Genomic DNA, 21,483 nt, shown 5'->3' with positions numbered 1-21,483 from the left:
TCATCATTTCTCTCTATATATTACCAACAAAGTTCAGCAGGAAGAGAAAGAACGAGAAATTCCACTTAAAATAACTGCAGACAACATAAAATTCTTGGGAGTCTACTTGCCAACACAAACCCACAAACTATATAAACACTTACAAAACACTTTTTACACAAATAAAGTCAGATCTAAACAACTGGAGAAATATTAACTGATCATGGGTAGACTGAGTCAATTTAATAAAAATTACAATTCCACATAAATTAATATACTTATTCAGGGTCATACCAATCAAATTACCAAAAATTATTTTATAGAGCTAGAAAAATAATAACAAAATTCATCTGAAAGAACCTAAGGTCAAGAATATCAAGGAAATCAAAGAAAAATAATGTGAAGGAAGTAGGCTTAGCAATACCAGATCTCAAACTGTGAGATTGAAAATTTAAATTTAATGTGGTAATCATTAAAACAATCTGGTACTGATTAAGAAATAGAGTGGTGGATCGGTGGAATACATTAGGTACACAAGACACAATGGTAAATGACCACAATAATCTAGTGTTTGATATACCCAAAGATAAAGCTTAGGGGACAAGAACTCACTATCTGAAAGAAATTGCTGGGAAAACTGGAAAGCAGTTTGGCAGAAACCAGTTACAGACCAACATCTCACACTGAATACCGAGATAAGGTCAAAATGGGTACATGATTTTGCTATAAAGGGTGATATAAGCAAAGTACGTGAGGATGGAATATTTCACTTGTCAGATTTATGGACAAGGGAAGAATTTATGACCAAACAAGAAATAGAGAACATTACAGGATGTAAAATGGATAATTTTGATTACATCAAATTAAAAAGTTTTTGCACATCACAGAATAAGTAGCACTTCAAATGCACATTTCAATGCTAAAACGAGTTGTCAGTTCATCATCTGCTTCTAAAAGATCAGTCTTCAAAAATACACATGATACATATTATAAGGTATTAAAGTTCTGAACAAATTGTCAAATAGTAAGAACCTGGAATTACTGATAGTTCTGTGTAGTGAAGATTATGGTATTTTAACTGGCACAGATCTTCATGTGATTTAATTTAGTAATTAATGGATATCAGATTATAGTCATTTAAAGTCAACATTTTAAAGGCATAACACTCTAAAAAGATAATTAATTCCATCTCCATAATGATCTCCTGAACTTTAATTGCAGAAAACATTTATTTATTATCCTTATCTGTTACAAGGATGGGATGTAACATAATACAGTGATCAATTTAGGAACTGATTCTTGCATACAGTTTACAAAGTATTTTGTAAAGTACTTTAGTATACTTTTAGTATAAAAAGGTATCCAGAGGTGGGGAACCTACGGCCTCAAGGCCACACATGTGGCCCTCTAGGACCGTTTACTCAAAGGGCCTCAACTTGAGGCCCTAAAGGGCCACATGAGGCCTCGAGGCTGCAGGTTCCCCACCCCTGTGACACTGTCAATTTTAGGAAGAATATGATTTATCTGAAATAAAAGTATACATTATAGCTTCTAAATAAGCCATAAGTATATCTGAGTTCTGAATAAACAGAATATGGATAATAATAATTAACAATGTTAGCAGCTTCTGAATGTCTTAAGGTGAATCGAGAAATGTGCAAGGAATTAAGTAGATGGTTATTGTTTAGTTAGTCCAAATAGTAAAGCAATAAAATATTTGCAAGCAATTCAAACACAGAATGAAATGAAGCTCTGAGAAGTCTCTTTTGGACCAAACCATCGGGATCATTATTGGAAGGTGATAAGAAATCACATAGATCAGTAAAGTCTAGTACAGAACCCAAAGAATAACCTCTTGATACATTAAAAGAAAAAAAAACATCTTATGCCATGTCATCAAGTTAGTCAAATCAAGTAAGTTATCCATTAAATATGAACTGCAAAGTATTTTCTAGGAAGCTTGCCATTGGCTAGGAGGGCCCATTATAGTATATAGTGCTAATAATCTGGACAGTGTTTTATTACAAAGTTACCATGCCAGATGCTGAGGTCAAGGTTAATGCCTTAATTCCTACCAAAGGGTGCTGAGAGAGCATTCAATCATGTAAAGCTGCATTTTATATCTGAAATACAGGGGAAGTTTGGTTTCAATAATGAATTAATGCTTTTCAGTGCAAACTTCTCACTTCAGTAACAATTCTATAGAATCAGTTTCTTTGTATTTATTATTATTTATAGAGGAGTTTGACAGTAGCATTTCTTCTCTTTCCATTTCATGTGTTTATAGAGCCTTTGGCAGAAATGACTAAACTCTGCCTGCTGTTTTAATGCACACAAGCAGGCTGTCTCCATGTATAACCACCTTGTTTTCTTCAGTACTATCTGCATATCCACTTCAAAAGCAAATGTTAGGCCTACGTTTTAAATCTATCTAGCCCATTATTAGTGTCTCCTCTAGGCAGCTATCACTGTGGATATTTATATGGAAAAAAGGATCTTTTGCTCTTTCTGTAAACTTCCTACCTTTATCTCTAATGTGACAAGTTGCTATTTCCATAGCAACGAATTGTAAGGTTGAAGACTGGAATGTAAGAGACAACGGTATAATAATATATTTTGTACTGTTTATCTCCGAATCACAAAGTGCTAAAAATAGCCGTCTTCCCATGTTATATAGAAGGAAACAGGTAAAGAGAAAATAGGACAACTCATCCAAGGTTATACATGTCAGAAAGAAAAATGAGATAAGGCATTCCTCCTGCCTTCAATCCCTTGTTCTAAGCAGTCTGTGACTGGCTTCCCTTTTTTAATTAGGCTCTATTCTTATGTCAGTTATACTATAACATTACTTTTCTAAAACCCCAGGAAAATTATAAGACTAGGCCAAGGACAAGTATCAAAGTCTATTTTAGAATTGTATGGGTAATGCACAAAACATTTTCCTCCTTTTGTCATAGTGTATCTTCTCTTTTTGATCCTAGACTTCAAGAGAAAATGAAAAAGCAATCTTTTTTTGTCAGCATCAAAAACTCTCCAATAAATCATGCGGACTCCTCAAGCTCTGCTCTGGATCAGCCAACATACTTTGATTATTTCATGCCAAAATAGCATTCTTTTCAAGTCACCTACCCCAACTGGTACCATATAACTAAACAAATAGCATTCTGACCTTTTTTCTATCTGTATGATATTTTGCATCTGATCAGCATTAGAAAGTCAAATATAGACAGTACATATGGTAGAGGGGTCACTAAACACAGCTACTGTGGATGATCCATGAAAAAGGATCTGGTGTACCAAGAGAAATTTGTCCTTTTCTGAACTCTGGATTGGGACATTCCTCTGAAATGTATTCACACTATCATCCAAGGCCTCTGTATTGCCATATAAATCAAAATACCACCAGCTGTTGTTATATTTCTTGTACAGCTTAAAACAATTCTGGCAAACAAATCAAATCGCTCTCCAGAAAGAAAAGAAAATGCAAAATTCTCTACAAACCTGAATTTTAAAATTACAGTATGACCCGGACTATATTGTTTAATGTGTTACTTTATAATTCATCAGGAGAAGCCAAATTTACTTTGATTCCATTCTGTTCCAACTCTCAGGAACATTTAGCGCCGCCAGGCCATGCTGTGAATGCTAAAGAGTACAATATGATTTGAAAGGATCTATAAATATCAAAGGTTTACCCAGGGATCACTTGTAACTGAACCATCTCTGCCCTTTGAAGTATCAAAATTTGATTTCTAATTTTTCAGGATCTGACAGCTGCCACTATACTTGCCAGCTTTCCTCTGGGTTCACTGTCCCTCGGAAGCCCTTTGTAAAGATTTCACAACCTGGCAGACGGTTTTGCTCTAGAATTTGTGTCGTTTGCTATATAACAAAACTGGTCAACCACCTGCTGTTGATGTAAATATCCACTTTTTTTTTCCTTACTAACTTGGCTGTTACTGGTAATAGAAATTCCTTGTTACACTCATGGAGAAAGTAGTATAATAATGCCAATAATCATAATGATAATGATAACAGCTGGCATTCACCTAGCACTTTAATGTTTGCAAAATGCTGTACACATGTTATCTCATATATCAATCCACTTGAAACACAAGCTAGGACTGACCTTTCAAAAACCGGAGAAATTGCCAAGAGAGTAACTGACCACAGAACAATGGTGATGGAAGAGAGCAGGGAAAACACTGGATCTCCCCTCCTCATTTTACACATGAGGACATAAGAGCACAGAGAGGTGAAGTAATTTGTCCAATTTGGTGTTAGAGGCCAGAGCACAACCAAGGTCTTCTGACTCACAGCCCAGTTCTCCTGCCACTAGAACAAAGAATCCTCAAGATAGTCATTGGGCTACAGATCTGGGCAGGCCAGGTTCCAAGGGCAGCATTATTAGGAGTGAGAAGTTGGGATAAGTAATCGTTAAAGGCAGAGATATGGAGAAACCAGGGGAGAAAACGGCTGCCATCAAACAGTTATAGCACTGGATCGAAAGACTAAAACTTGGGGGCTTTTTTTCTAAATCCTAACAAGAGGCTTTAGAGTCTAAACTCTAACCTAATGGAGGGATACTTTCTATAACACACTTGGGTCTCTACTTGAACACTTTCAGTAAAAAGGAGCTCATTATTTGATGAGACATTCCATGAATGAGTAATTCAAGTTATTTATAAGGCTAAACTCTTGCCTAGCTGTAACTTCTAGTCACCGCTCTTCCTCACTCTGACTTCTCCCCTCTCCAATCCTTCCTCCCTGATACTGCCAGCAAATCTTCTTCAGGCATGGGTTTAATCATGTCACTTCCCCAGCTCAAGAGCTTTCAGCAGCTCCAAGATACCTCCAGGAAAAAATCCCTCTACTGACCAGTCACAGTCTGGTTCCAGTCTATTATTCCAGCCTTCTCTTCCCACATTCTACATTTCATTCAAATTAAGTTTTCGTTGTTCCACGTCGATGCGTGTGTACAGGCCATCTCTCAAAAGCAGCAGTTCTTCTCTTTTCCTCACCTATGAGGTGTATTTCGAGGTAGAGGACCCGAGTTCAAATCCCAGCTCTGACACACATTCTCTGTGGGATGCCTCAGTCTGCTCATTTGTAAAAGGAAGGGGCCAGGCTCGGTGGTTCCTGCTAGCTCTGTGATCCTGGATCTCTGTGTTTCAGATACCCCGTCTTCCTTAAAGGCTCCACTGCGCTCCCACATCTGTTGTTTGAGTGGCCTCCTCTGATCTCCCCCGCTGTTGTGTGTTCTTTCACTTCTCAATTATTCCTCCAGCACTTCATGTGATCTCTTCCTTGCCCCCTTCACTTCCGACCTTGTATTATGCCCAATCTCATGCTATAGCCCCCTTTAGAGTGTAAACTCCCTAAGTCAGTCATTCAGTCATTTATTAAGTGCCTACTATGTGCCAGGCTTTGTGCTAAGGGCTGGAAATACAAAAAAAATGGCAAAAGGAGATGACAGTCTAAAGTGGGGAGACAAACATGCAAAACATGCAACTATGGCCAAAAAGGGCAAGTGTGAGCTGATCGCAGAGGGAAGGCACAAGATGAAGGAGGACTGGAAAAGGCTTCCTGGAGAAGGTGGGGCTTTAGCTGAGACTTAAAGGAAGTTAGGGAAGGTACAAGGTGGAGATGAGGAGGGAGAGTATTCTAGGCATGGGGGACAGCCAGAGAAAACACTCATCAAGAGAAGGAATGTGCAACTGGGTATGGAAATCTATCTAACCCTACAGGAAAACAGGGAGGGAAAGGGACAAGAGAGTAGGAGGATGATAGAGGGGAGGGTACATTGGGGGAGGGGGTAATCAGAAGCAAACACTTCTAAGGAGGGACAGGGTCAAAAGAGAGAACAGAATAAATGGGGGGTGGGATAGGATTAAGGGAAATAAGTTTTTCACAACATGACTACTATGGAAGTGTTTTGCATGACTACACATGTACAACCTCTATTGAGTTGCCTGCCTTCTCAATGAGGGCTGGTGGGAAGGGAGGAATGGAGAAAATTTGGAACCCAAAGTTTTAAAAACAAAAGTTTTCACATGCAACTGGGAAATAAGGCATACAGGAAATGGGGTATAGAAATCTATCCTGCCATACAGGAAAATTGAAAGGGAAAGGGATGAGAAGGGTGGGAGAGACGGAAGGGAAGGCAGATTAGGAGAAGGGGTATTTAGAATGCATGCTATCTTGGGGTAGGGGGAGAGATGAGATGGGGAGAAAATTTGGAACTCAAAATCTTGTGGAAGTGAATGCTGAAAACTAAACATAAATAAATAAATAAATTTTAAAAATTAAAAAAAAAAAAAGAGATGGAGTGTGCGGAAGAGTAAGGAGGCGAGGACCATTGGATCTCAGAGTACATGGTGAGAGTAGGATGTAAGAAAACTGAAAGGGTAGGAAGGAGTCTGGTTATGGAGGGTTAGTGTTAGGGTTAGGATTCTATATTTGATCCTAGAGGCAACAGATTACCACTGGAGTTTATTGAATGGAAGGTAAGTGACATGGAAGATGGCCTAGAGTGTGAAGAGGCCTGAGGCAGGTAGACTCACCAGCTGGCTATGACAATGGTTTAGGTGTGAGGTCATGAGGGACTATGCCAGGGTGGTGGCAGTGTCACAGTGGAGATAAGGGATCACATATAAGAAATGTTATAAGGGTAGAAATGACAGGATTTGACGACTGATTAGATATGGAGGCAAGAGACAGTAGGCAGCTAAGAACCACACCTAGGCTGTGAGCTTGGGTGACCGGGAGGATGGTGGTGCCCTTGACAGGAATAGGGAAGTTAGGAAGAGGAGAGAATTTTGGGGAAAAAGATAATGGGTTCAGTTTTGGATACATTAAGTTTAAGCTGCCTATGGGACATCCAATTTGAAATGTCTAATGGGCAGTTGGAGATGGGAGATGGAGGTCAAGAGGGAGGTTAGAGCTGGACAAATAAATCTGATAATCATCTGCATACAGATAACAGCTGATTCCATGGGAACTGATGAAATTACCAAGGAAAAGAGTATAGAAGGTGAATGGAGGGGGTAGAGCCTCGGGGAACATTCACAGTTAGGGGGTGTTAAAAGTCAGCAAAGGAGACTGAGGAGGAGTGGTTCGATAGGCAGAAGGAGAACCAAGAGAGAGTAGTGCCACAAAAACTTGAGAGGAGAAAGTATCAAGGAGAAGAGGGCGATAGTGCCAAAGATTGCAGAGGTCAAGAAGAATGAGGACTGAGAAAACACTATTGGATCTGGCAGATCAGTTTCAGGTGAATGATGAGATCAGAAGGCACATTTTGGAGAATTAAGAGAGTGAAAGGAAAGGAGATGGAGGCAGCCATTGTAGACAACCTTCTCAAGGAGTTTAGCTACAAAAGGGAGAAGAGATACCTCGATGACAGCTAGGAGGATGGGCGGACAGTTTATTCTTGTATATAATGGGAACTTAATATTGAATTGGTCCTAATTCTGGCCTCTGGGCAACAAAGAACAAATCTACTCAAAGCTACTCCCTCTTTCACATAAGAGCTCCAGAAAACAAGTGAGCCTGTCTTCCCTTACTCTCCATGATAAACTCCAATTCTTTTACACATTTTTTTCACCAAATTCACTTTATCTCAAAGGAGTTTCCAGAACCCTCATCATTTTCTGACACTCTCCTCTGGAACAAGTCTTACCTATCAGCAATCTTCTAAAATCATGGTACATGTACTGAATATATTACTACAGATATAGTCTGACTATAATATGGACACTGAATTTCTAATGAACACAGCCTAGGAATATGTTAGCTTTTATAGAAGCTATATTGTACTGTTAGCTTATAATAAGTTTGTGGTAACTAAAACCCACATGAATTGACATGCCAGGCATCCTCTGTCCCAAGGGTAGGGAACCTGGGACGTTGAGGCCACATGTGCCCTTCTAGGTCCTTGGGTGGGGCCTTTTGACTGAGTCCAAGTTTTACAGAATAAATCCTTTTATGAAGGGGATTTGTTCTGTGAAGTTTGGATTCAGTCAAAGGGCCGCACTTGAGGACAAAGAGGGCCATATGTGGCCTCAAGGCTACAGGTCCCTCTACCTCCTCAACGTGAGTTTACACATTGATTTTTCAAACAGAGGAAGTGTGGTGTCCCGGAAACAGCACTAGACTTGGAATCAGGAGAGGCCTGGGTTTTAATGCCACCTTTGACACTTACTTGCTGGGTGATCAGGGGCAAATCACTTAACTTCTCTTTGCTTTCATTAATTCATCTGTAAAATGGGGACAATACCATCTATAGGAGCAATGGTGTAGGCCTATTATAAGAATCAAATGAGATATGTGCAAAGCGCTCTGCAAGCATTGAAAGTGTATCAGCTACTTTTTTGGCCTAAATTGAATTTTTTCTACTGTATTTATCACTCCCAGCTTTATTTTATCTGAAAACTTGGTAAGCGTGAATGGTAATCATTCACTTAGAATTCATTCCCCATTTATTAAATCTATGTTTTTACCCATATCATTGATAAAAATATTAACTAAGGCCAGGGCCTGAGGTGGAACATCCGGTGATGCTTTTCTAGAGTCCTTTCTCGAGTCCTTTCTCAGATGACCCTAATCCACTAATCAATCTTCCTTGAGTTACACAATCAACTACAAATAATTCTACCTGTCCTGACCATGAAAACTTAAAGTAACTGTAAAGAAGGCATTTTATTCACTTATTTAAAAATCTTGTTCTGCTCTGCTTAAATGAGTTTTTAAGAGCTCTGTCTTACTACAGCTAAGATTTTAAAAATAACTCTAAATGCACTATAAAAAGCAAATGCATATATTATGTTTCTTAAGACACCATTCATTTCAAATTCAGGCAAAACTAGCCATTAACTGCCAATAGCAAAAAAAAATTTTCATGCAAAAGTTGAAAATATGAGTTTAAGAAGGAGAAATTCTTTCACATCAAAAGTATTTTTTTGTTTTTGTTTCTGTTTTTTGATGAGGCAACTGGGGTTAAGTGACTTGCCCAGGGTCACACAGCAAGTGTCAAGTGTCTGAGGTCGCATTTGAACTCAGGTCCTCCTGACCCCAAGACCAGGGCTCTATCTACTTTGCCACCTAGCTGCCCCAATGTTAACACCAATGTTGTCAGTTATTTTCTTTTCTTTTTTCCTTCTATTTCTCTTGTGGAATAAAGAAAGAGTAGGCATTCCAGATGCTTGTCGAGAAGTGACCAGGTTATAGGGGAGAAAGTGTTGGGTTGGGAGTCAGAGAAACCACATGGTTGCATGGCCTTCAGTAGGCCACTTTATGTTTCTGTTTCCTCATCCATACAAAGGGGGTAATATTGTCTTTACTCCACAGCTCTTGGGGTTTTGATGAGGAAAGCTCTTTAGAAACCTTAAAACACTATATAAACGAGATTCCTGTTTTTCACTTTGAGTCAGAGAGAAAAGACCAATGGGTGAAAAGAAACTGCTGGCAGATGAGAAAAGCTGTTTTTGAGCATTTCTGAAAATGCTGTAAAAAACACAGACACAAACTCATCCTTGGAATGGAAGGAATGGACTCAGAGATTGAGGGCACTTTGAAAAGATCTCTCTCCAACAAGTATATATAGTAAATTCGGGCTAGACCAGGCAACAATGGATGGCAATTAATATCAGTGAGACAGTCACTACATTTTTAAAAATTTAGTTCTAATATTTTCTAATTTTTAAAATAAAACACAAGAATACTGATTAAAGTTATCATCTTTATTTGTTTTCTGAATCAACTATGGAGAGGCATCAGCAGACTCATCTGATGATGAATTTTTTTTGGCCATGGCAACCCAACCAAACAAAGCAAACTTAGAAAATGGTTCTTCTGCTTCTGTGGTGATGGTGGCAGAGGGGCAACAACAGGGCAGAAAGTGCTAAGAAGCCCACAGTTTTTAGATCATCAATAAACTTCAATTTGATTACTGGTGCTCCAAATGTGAGCTCCGTGTCCACTCCTCTGGACTTTTCTGTCATGTCCTAAGAGCTTATCACCAGAAATGTCATCATCCTACAAGACTGTATCAGTCTTGGTCCTCACACCTCATCAGTACCCTCTGCCCCTGGAACCTCTCTCGTTGGAGGGTGGGAGTGAAGAGCTCCTCTCAAAACCTCCATTTAAAGAGGACACCAGCCATCTCTTCATTTCCCACCTGGCTACAATCTTTTCCCCATTATTACTTCCCCTTTGTATCCCAATGATTCCCTGTCAGATAGTGGTGCCCCCCCATCCCAAGGCACATTAATAAAGGTTTATTGACTGATAGATTGTTCAATAACCAACAAGTGGACATGTTGTTAGAGGAGATGAATAATATTAATCTTGATATACATGCTATGCTCAGTCATTTTTCAGTCACGTCCGACTCTTTGTGAGCCTATTTGGGATTTTCTCAGCAAAGACACTGGGGTGGTTTTGCCATTTCCTTCTCTAGCTCATTTTACAGATGAGAAGTGACTTGCCCAGGATCACCCAGCTAGTAAGTATCTGAGGCCAGATTTGAACTCGGGAATATGAGTCTTCCTGATTCTAGGCCCAGTGCTCTATCCACTGCGCCATCTAGCTGCCCATAGGCATACTATACATGAAATGAAAAGAAAGAAGGTAGTTGCAGCTGAATAGAAGGATGGCTCATAAGGCAAAGAAAAGAGTTGGCAGAATGGGTTTCATTGTATGCCCAATGGCAACAGGAAATATTATTTTGTGGAATACCTGGTCATCATATATTATGGTACTAATAATATATATTGCAAAAAGAGCACGATGAAAATAATTGCAGTTGATGTACCAACGTTGGTTGCTGGAGACAAAGTAGTCAAGAAATTCTATGAAGAAATTGACAAGACCCTCCAATTAAATCAATGTGTTTTCTGATACATGGTACAAAGGTGGGAAAAGATGAGGATGGGGAGGAAATATATGGGAAAGCACAGTTCAGAAAGAAGGAATGAGAGAGACGAAAGCCTTGTAGATGATACAAAATTCTGATGCCTCTGTATCATGAATACTTTCCTTAAGAAAAGAACTGGTAGTATGGTACGTGACAAACACCAAATAATACAAGAGAGAATTAAACAGATTATATATTAAAGGGCAGAGAAAGACATGCTAATGATGTGGGAATTATCCATGAGTCAGCTGTTAATGTACAGTTAGACTATCAATTCATTAAAGCTAAGGTCAGAATTAGTTCAAAAAAGAAAGAATGAGAAAAAGATATGGTATACAACTGAAACAACTTATCCCTGAACTATTTAAACTCATAGTTGAAAATCAGAAATGAGTTATGAACAGAAATGACATCAACATCAAGTAATTTTACCAGCAGTTTAACCAATGTAAATTAACCTTCATAATGAGACCAAAAGAGCCCCCCAAATGGCTTAGTCAGCAGACATCAGACTTACTTGTCAAGCACAGAGAGAGGATGCCAAAGGTAACACTGGGATAGAAAATAAGCTCATTTGTAAAATCTTATGAAGAAGGATGATGGATGATTATGAGCGGTCTCATTAAGTCCAGAGAAGTAATGGAGGGCAAAACAGGTTTAAAGAAAGCTTGCCCAGATGTCCAACTAAGCAAAGTCATTGCAAATGCATTAAGGGATTAAAAACGGAAAAACTACAAACAAGAAAAACAGAAGAGATTTAGGAAAATCATTTAAACAAATTTTTTTCCATTAAGGACAACAGAATATTAAGATGACAGTCTCAGATGTGCTTACAGAAGAGGAAGAAATGTCACTGAAGAGAACAAAAACAGGAAAAGCAGTCAAACTGAACTAATACAGGGAAGATCTATGCTGACAGTGAGACAGTTTTGAAGGTATAGAAGGATGGATACATCAGGTACCAAAGGAGAGAAAAGATATAAAGATATATGGGGGGAAAAAACTCAGACCTAATTAATACTGAAAAAATACAACAGCTAGAATAGTAGTAGACAACTACTGACCCATGTGTTGACTTTCTCATCTATACAAAATCTTAATGAGAATTATCTATATGTGTGAATCAGGGGCACTCTTGATGAGGGTATAAAAGCTGTTTCATATCCACACGTCAAAATCCCTGTTTAATGACCTTTTAATAATAAACATCAGCTGAGGCATAAAATAGGGAGACAGATGTTTGTCAAAGTTATTCTTTGCTGTAACGGTCAGTCAATAAACACTTAATAAACTGCCTACTATGTACCAGGCACTGCGCTATGAGCTGGAATGGGGGAGATCCAGCAGAGTCTCTGTGGATAGTAAAATCCTCCAGATGCTCCTGTTTGCAGATGACGCTGTGCTAATTCCATCAAGCCCCAGAACACTACAGGGGCTCCTGGAAGAGATCTGTAATCACTCAAAGGAGCTTGGTGCATCCATCCATATAGGAAAGACCAAGCAGATGAAGCACATCTACTGCCCAGATTTCAACGTGCATTTGGATGTATGACTTATGGAGCTTATCCAGAAGTACGTATATTGGGGCTGGCAGTAGTGATGAACAAGGAGCTGGATACAGAGGTGAACAGGAGAGCAGGCTGGATTGGGAAATTGCAAAACTACTTTAATGACTCCAAGCTTCCTATGAAAAGTGAGTATCACACAGAGGGCAATGGAGAGTAGATGGAAGCAAGACGAAACATGTAATCAAAAAGGAACTCTGAAGAACAGCCGGGAACAAAATATATAAGCAAGGATTTATATACTAGGAAGGGAAAATGGTTTGGTCAATTGCACTAATGAGGGATTACAGGCGGGATGGCAAGAGTGTTCTAACTGCCTCCTCACAATGTCATGAAGAAGTGAGGGAAGCCTCAAGCACAGTGGGACCCTTTGTCATGACTCTATGAGTTGTGATTTACATTACTGGAGCCAACTCCCATACTGATGATATTTGAGATTCACTTGAACATTTGAGTAAGAATTATCATTTTTACTTCAAAATAACATAAATGAAAAGAAAAAGATCTCTTTCTCTAAATTAACTGCGTCCATGGGAAGTCTAACTGTTAAACCAGTACATAAGCAAAGTACTCCCAATGAGTTGGTGGGAATGTATATTAATTGTAGGTAGAGTACTTAGGAGAAATTATACAGTTGCTTCAGTTTTGGTTTTGAAACCCCCAAATAGAAAGAGATAGTAAATGTCATAGCAATATGAGGGGCCAAGGTCATATACCTCCTAGCTACTGCTACATTTTCTATCTACTGTACAGTTTTTTTCATTCCTCTGGTTCCTAACCTCCACAAATATGTGGTTCAAGTATCCATTCCCTGTACATCTTACTCACACATATTCCCAGAATCACAGAAACTCAGAACATCAGAGACGCAGGGACCCCAGAGGCGACTGAGTCCAACCTTTCCTTTCAATGAGAGTCCCTGCTGCCTACCTAACAAGTAGTCATCCTTCAAGACCTCAAAGGAGGAGGACGAAGGGGAGCAGGAGCACATTACTTCCAAAGGCAGCTCATTCCACTCTGGCACAGCTCTAATAGGAACTTTCTCTTGACATCAAGCTTAAATTGGCCTCTCTGCATATTTCTACCCACTGCTCCTAGTTACATACTCTGGGGTCAAGCAGAATAGGTTTAATCCTCCCTCTCACATGACAATCCTTCAAATACTTGAAGCCAGCTATCATGTTTCCCCTTAAGTCTGCTTAAGGTTACTAATGATTCTCTTTTTCAAATTCAAAATGCCTTGTTCTTAGTTTTTTAACACCAGACCTCTCTCATCCCTACCTTATTTTACATCCAATTTACGATATTATTCACACCATCCACACACACTGCCTGTGAGCTGTTTCATGGTGGCCTGAGAGTTACACCTTCTTAAGAAAAGGCAGGGTCTTTTGTGGTAAAAATTGAGATGTCAGAACTGACCCCTGTGGGACATCGATCACATGCTGCCACTCACTAAGCCACTTATTAGCCAACTATAAGAACTCTAGTAAGAGTAGAATAGAACACACTTCCCAATCGTAGTTGAAACTATGAGAAGATCAGAAACTTTCCTGAAAATCATATATTACATAATACATATTTTGCTTCCCACATATTTTCCTCATGACCTATCACCTTATCAAAGTAGGAAGTAAAATTGGCATATCATAATTTGCTCTTCACAAAATCACACTGACTGCTACCTAATACTTTCTGTTCTCTTAGTTAACTGTCAAATGAGTATTGGATGGTTTGTTCTAATAACTGTCTAGGCATTCTATCAAAATCAACTCTATCATAATAATCAGAGGCATATTTTTTTAATCTTTTGAAATAAATGAGCACTACATTTGCCCTTTTGCAGTCTTAAGGGACTTCTCCTGTTCACCATGCATTTTCAAAAATAACATAGAATATCTTGGCTTAAAGTTCCTTTTCTAGTGCAGAGTAAAGCCTTATAGCATCAGCAGATGGTCTAATTTTACTGAATTACAAGCACTGTGTCAAACATGTCCTCATACATGTACAGTGCCTATGAATTATACTCCATTGCTGTGCAGCACTTTTTTGCGTGTGGGAAAAGAGCAAACTGCTGGTAGATGGCAGGTTCTCTGTTGGTAATTAATCATCCCTCCCCCCTCCCCCCAATCCCCTATCCCCTTGAACAGTAGGTCTATGATAGAACACAGACTGTCAGCTTCCATACATCATTAAAAATACTCTCTTAGCATCAGGAAACATGGGCATTGATGCTAAAGGCCAAAGGGAAATATTCCAAGCAAGTATTGTCTTCTTAGGCCCACCGGATACTACTCCCTTGATACATCAAAAGGCAAGCCAAAGGACCACAATAAGTAGTACAGAGAAAAATGGGGTTGTACTAAGAATGGATTTGGTCTTGAAACAGCGACGGTATGTTGCCAACTTCAACATCTTCCAAGCAAAAAATTGAGGTTTTGATGACTTCAATGATTGAATTCCTGGTTCAGAGTCTTCCCCTTCCTTCCTTGTGTCATCATCCTCATCAACATCGATATTCATCTTTATAATCCTTTCAACATTCTTGCCTCATACTCTTCATCTCTTTAATTCCAAGGACCTCTTCTCCATTCCACTTTAAACATCCACTGACATGCTTGAAGCTGATCACTCAGAAGTGCTCCATACCTTCAAAATCTCAAACCCGTCAGTCCTCCTGTGCAACCCACAGCTGGCCAACTTCTCCCTTTTTCCCATCCCCCCACGGCTTTACTGACCTGCTGTGCCCCCCAATCAGTTACTTTAATATGTTTCCTACATTTCCTAAAATACCTTGCCAAAACAGCTTCCCTTGTTGCTTTGACAATTCCCAGACCTGGGGAATCCCTACGGCCTGCATTTTCAGCTCCCACTTCCAGACTGCTATTCATGGCCAAAAAGTAAAATGAAATAAAATAACAAAACCAGGTTGATTTAGTCCATCATAAATTGATGCTATCTAACCTTAGTGGGGGGCCTCACTATGGGTTTGGCAATTTATTTCTTGTTGATTCCCTCTAGTGAGTGTTACAAACTTATTTCATTGTCAATTTCCTAATTTAATCTCAGTAAATGGGCTCACATTCTAATTTACTGAGAAGGGAAAGGGCATCCATAAAACACTCCCTTATCTTTCCTTCCTTCAATGTCAAAATTTCTCTAAGTCTACCCAAAATGGTACTTTATTCAAAGTGAGTGCTCAATAAACATTTGTTGAATTTAATTAGATGCCTCTTTGAATTAACTTTTGTTAATGAGAAAGCTAGGTGGCATAATAGATAGGGCACTGCACAGGGGGTCAGGAAGAGCTGAGTTTAAATCCAGCCTCACACACTTATTAGCTGTGTGACCCTGGGCAAGTCATATAACCTCTGTCAGTTCAGTTTCCTCATTTGTGAAATGGGGATAATAATAGTACCTACCTCCCAGGGTTGTTGTGAGGATCCATAATTGTAACGTGCATAGCACAGCACAGAGTAAGCACTATATAAATGTTAGCTATTATTAAGAAGGCATACTTGATAAACTACCAATGGAGTTATGAATTGGTCCAACTGTCTGAACAATAATTGAGAATTATCTGAGAAAAGTTACTCTTTGACCCATCAATCCCTATAATGGGCACATATACCAAGGAGGTCAAAGCTATAAAGAAAAGTTCCATATATACCCAAAGTATCATAGCAGTACTTTTTGTTGTCACAAAGAAGTGGGGAAAAGTTAAGTGCCCATCAATCAATAAATGACCGAGCAAACTGTATTACCTAAATTTAATGTGATGTTATTACAGCATAAAATCAATGAATATAGGGAATTTGGAGAAAAAAGACTTTTTATAAAGTGATACAGAATGAAACAAGGAGAATACTAATATACCCAGTGAATATAATTAAGAAAATGAAAACCACACTCAAAAGGCAGCTGACCTCCAGTCAACTGACTGATGAAGAAGCACAAGTCCCCTTTTGGAGGAGAAGGGAAGGACTGCAGAGACAGACAGAGACCTACAGTTTCAGACAAGGCCAATACAATGTAAATCTGTTTTGTTTGATTAAACTAATTTGTTACAAGGAATGACTTTTATTGGGGGAAGGGGTGATTTGTCGAAAAGTAGTGGGAGGAGTGACATTGATGCAAAAAAAAAAAGATGATCTATAAAACATATAAACATATGGAAGGGAGCAGAAAGAAGTTTAGAAGAGGACACAGACAAGAAGGGCAGTGTGAGGACTGCAACATTATCGTTTATGCAACAAAAAAAAAAAAAAAAAAAAGCCCAAACTGTATGGTGTCACATGCAACCCTCTTTTTCTGTTCTTCGTATACATATGAATGTTCATGATTGATGATTGTCCATCATGATGATGATTCATAATTTAGGAAAAGAAAAAAGAAGAAAAGCTTGAGGAGTTCTCTATCACCTGTGTCTTCACAACACAGCCTCTTCCTTCCTTCCCAGTCTTCTCACATACCACGCACTCGACAGCCCAGCAATGCCAGCCTCTTCACCTTCCCTACATATGAGGTTTTGTCTCCCTCTCTGGCCTTTGCCCTGGCTGCCCTCCATGCTGAAATGCTCTCCTCCTTCCCTCTCTCTCCTGGAATGCCTGATTTCCTTCAAAACTCAGCTCAAGTGCTATCTTCTGCCTTAAGCCTTTCCTGATCCCCCTAACTACCTGGTATCCATCCTGTACACATATATTCTACATACACTCAGACATGGCGTCCCAAAAGTCTTGGCACAGTTGCAGTGGCTTCCCTGCACATGCACCTGCGGTCTTCCTTGTCCTACCGTAAGCTCCACGAGGGCAGGAACTGTCTCACTTTGGTCTTTGTAGCCCCAGAACTTAGCATAGTACCTAGTACATGGTAGGTATTTAGTAAGCGCTTGATTCATTGATAACCAAACTGGCTTTCTTGCTATTCTTCCGGCTCAATGTTCTCTTACTCATCTCTGCGCCTCTGCATAGGCCAATCCCTGGCCCAGGACTGCACTCCTTCCTCACCTCGGCCTAGGAGAATCCCGAGCTTTCTTCAAAGCTCAGCTCAAGCAGCCCTCTTTTATCAGCTTTTTCTAATCCCTAGCTGCTAACGCCCTGTCCTTGGAAATTATTCTGTATTTCCTTTGTATATATTCTGTACTCATTTATATATCTACACATTTCCTGCATCACTAGAACACAGGCTCCTTGTGAGTGGAGACTTTTGTTTTTTTAATTTGTATCCTAACTGAACAGCACAGTATATAGTCCCTAACACATAGGTGGCACTAATACTTGATTTACCGATGGAAACCAAAGGGAGCTAATTCAGGTAGCATAGAAACACTGAGAATTTTTTTGATATTTAAGTATGGATACCATCTGCACGTGCAGAACTTCTACGACTAGAATTCTAATATCACGGGAAAAAACAGTAAGCTGAGTGACAGGAGACAGTTTCTGTCTGCATCACTGCAACTAAATCACTTTGTCAACTTGGGCAAATCAGATAAATTCTCTGCTTTAGTTTCTGTAAATGTGGAAAATATAATTTGTCCAACGTAACTGGACAATTATGAGGAAAAAATGTGAAAACAATTAAAAAATTTTAAAGTACTACCAAAATGTAAGGCATTATTTCATTTTTATTAGTTAGATGATTGCTGTGATAGTTCAGGTTCTAATGGCCAAGCACTGTTCAGATAGAAACCTCTTGGTAAATTTCTTTTTCTGACCAATTTAAGGTCATAGAACTTAGTAGTCGTTTTAGTTCAATATCCTCATTTTACAGATGAAGAAATTAAGATACAGTGAGATTAAGTGACTTCCCCAAGGTCATACAGATAATAAGTGACTGCACAGACACGATTAAAATTCAAGTCTTCTGATTCCTGACAACAGTTTGGTGTTTTTACCACCATATATACCATATTGCCTTGGCCAATCCTAAAGACTTATCTACAATTATACATTTATTGACTGAGACCCATTTACTTTGCTTCATTTTGGACATTTCTGATTTGTCAAGTTACTAGAAAAGCCAATAATAAAAATAATTTGGTTTTAAAATAAAAACACCAGATTATACTATTTAAAAATAATTAATCTGAAAATTTCCAAATGTCACTTTATATCAAGGAAACCTCAGCAATAGCATGAAAACATTTTCATTTTCATCTGAAAGGTTTTATTATAAACTACATTCTACTATTGTATTCAGTTTCATTATTTTAATAAATTGGCTTTTTAGGTTAATTCAAACTTGGAACGACAAGTGCATAAATCGCTCTGCCTAGTAACAGTGCAGGTCCCTGTATTTACCTCGTCCCCTTTCAGAACTTCGGTCCCATCAAACTCCCGGGTCTGAGTCGCCTTCATCGACACTTCCCGCTCCAGATTGGACAGCTTCTCCTTGGCTTCCTGGAGTTCCTCAGCTTTGGCTTCTTTTTTACGAGAAATTATCGATGCCTGCGTGTTCATTGTATATTGTCATCAGTCCAACAAAATGATGCCTTGTTACTCACTAATAAAATTAGTCAGATAATGAAATCAATTCAATTATCCACAGTGAAAGTAAGTCACTGTGGATAATCTGATAAATTAACAATATTGGGGTTATTCTTGATTCCCTCATACATTGTTAGTTCCTTAAATCAGAGTACACAAAGAAATTAAATATTGATCTAAATAACATACACTTAATTAAGAAGGTAAGTACATTGAAATATATTGCCAAGTATTTATTTTATTTGGTTAAATTCTAATAGTCCAAATATAGGTTTCAAAACTGATTAGCTGTATTTAGACAAGGCTTCTGCGAGGTTGATTTCTGCTTGTACCCATGACTGCCAACTTTTGTACTGACTAGAAACTATTGAGTGACTTCCCCAAATAAGCAATGGATCCTAGGTCAAAATATCTGGCAAACTGTCTATATATGGAATGGTGCACATAGTTCTTTGAAAATATTCAATAGCCACCAGGATTCTTGTACAAGCTTTTCAGAAAATGCTGCAAGGTCCCCAGAGGGCTTTATTTGGTAGCTTAAACATGGCAAACAAAACAAAAACCCCAGGCTGTAAAATGTTCTCCACCCAGAGGAGACACCGAAGCTCCTTCTAGTTAGCTATGATGCAGCACACTTGCCAAAGACACTTTGTCAAAACCCAAACTACCACATAATGTAATACATCAAGGATCCACGATTTTTTTGCCTACGAGTCTTTTCTCCATTAACCCTGACCACAATTCAAGTACAATTTAGTATCCAGGCCTGTGAGTTACTATGGCTGAAAAATTCATCATTCTTCAATCAAACTAGTGATAAGCCTTTCCCTTATCACTGTTTATTTGTATCTACCCTGGAATTAGCAGAGAATTCCAGCCAAGGGGTCCTCTAGAAGACAACCCAAGACTCACCAGACTTTGTGCTCTATCAGCATGGCCTTCAGGAATCAATGCCACAATAAGACATCAAAGTAGGACTTCAGTGGAGGACAATCTAATAGCTGTTGCTAAAATAAAAAGTTCTGAACACTGTACCCTCATTTATTTATGCAGACAAACCTAAAGAAGCTTCAACTAGAAAAATTATGATACTTTTAAATTCGTTACATTTTGAAAAAATTTAAAGGTCCAAAGGAATCTTCATGAAAAATGTAATAAAACTTCATGTTCACAGAGGGAAGCAGAAAATAAATTCTACAGAAGGCAAACTCTAAGGAAACTAGTCATTATCAGGAGACATATTTAGTTTCCTACTTGAACACACACTTTTTGTAGTTTTTCTACAAATTCTTATCTGTAGATTAGTACTGAAAAAGAACATTTGTTCTTTACTTCCTTCTCACTTGAAACCCACAGATAGCACATTCCAGAGTTTTTTAAAGGCAGCTCTGTGATAGTATTACAACTCTAAATGCACTAGGCAGAACAGTTGGAACTCTTTACCTGCTGCTTATATAATGAAAGTTTGCCTTCAATTGGCTCATTTCTCATCATTTTCTTTTCAATGAGCTGATTGAGCTGGGTGTTGACTTCATTTATCTGAAACAAGTCCAAGGTTTAAAAAAAAAGAGAGAGAGAGAGAGATTAAGTTTTCCCCATGCTTCCCTGGCCTGGGAATCCATTTGACTACACAAACCAAATATGATCAGACCAAACCATTCTTTGACTCTATACCTCTCAGCAGTATCCACATACACAAGAAGCAATACTGTTAATGATTTAATAGGAGGAACTCCTTCCTAAATGGAAAAAGTAGTGTGCTATACACTCTTCAAGTACCCCAGGGGCATTTGGTAAAAGAGTAGGTTAATTCAAACATAATTTCAATTACTTATTGTATTGTATTGTTCTACACTGTATCACACTGAATTTGTAATTCAGTGCATTTCCATGAAATTTCTATAACTATTGTATTTCATAAAAAGATGATTTTATAGATCCTGGGTGAAAAAACTGGTGTATACATATATACATATATTTTATTCAAACATCTATTTTTTAAAAATCTAAAATTGCACAAACTTTGAAAACTAAAGCTGATTAAATCCAGAGTCCAGATATTAAAAGCTTTTACAAGTAATAACATATTATAATGGCATGGTTTTCACTCAATCTAACCTAATGCAAGAATAAATCAAGGTCCTTCAAATCTGTCTTAGATGGTTCATCAATTGAGGTTACTTAAAAGGATGAATGGGACAGAAATATTCATTATCTTCAGTGGCTCATAAATATGCCTTGTTTTTCTATGATTGTTTCTTTTTATAAGGTATTTAGTCATGAAGTATTGGAACAGCAAATCATTAAGTTAAAATTGCCTTTCAATACAAGTGATCATTTAAAAAATGTGTCTGATTAATGTTTATTACTTAAGAACCCCAAATCCTACTATGATCAAGGATTTCCTTGAAAATTACAGTTTGGAATTTTAATAATGCAGTATCTAGCATAAAAGACTAATCAGATACATTAGCTTTGAAGGAGAAGTTAACTATGATGTTGCTATTTGAAATGAAAATGTAAATGAAAGATGACTGAA

General features: G+C 38.3%; 1 protein-coding gene across 4 annotated transcripts in view; it reads right to left on the bottom strand.

The window, feature by feature from the left end:
• The window catches only part of IFT81 (intraflagellar transport 81), a 72,781-nt gene that overhangs the window by 28,342 nt on the left and 22,956 nt on the right, over window positions 1-21,483 (bottom strand). For all 4 annotated transcript variants that reach the window (XR_003568379.1, XM_027853538.1, XM_027853539.1 and 1 more), the window contains 2 exons: window positions 20,388-20,483; window positions 18,759-18,905 (listed from right to left, as the gene is read on the bottom strand). Coding sequence is in view for 3 of the 4 variants with exons in the window: in XM_027853538.1 (XP_027709339.1) it covers window positions 18,759-18,905; window positions 20,388-20,483 (243 nt within the window). In the remaining variant the exon portion in view is untranslated. The remainder of the gene's footprint in view (window positions 1-18,758; window positions 18,906-20,387; window positions 20,484-21,483) is intronic.

This window comes from Vombatus ursinus, unplaced genomic scaffold, assembly GCF_900497805.2.
Source record: "Vombatus ursinus unplaced genomic scaffold, bare-nosed wombat genome assembly UNPS02009994.1, whole genome shotgun sequence".
Classification (NCBI taxonomy): domain Eukaryota; kingdom Metazoa; phylum Chordata; class Mammalia; order Diprotodontia; family Vombatidae; genus Vombatus; species Vombatus ursinus.
Note: the sequence above shows the minus strand (reverse complement) of the source record. Positions and strands in the feature narration are given on the sequence as shown.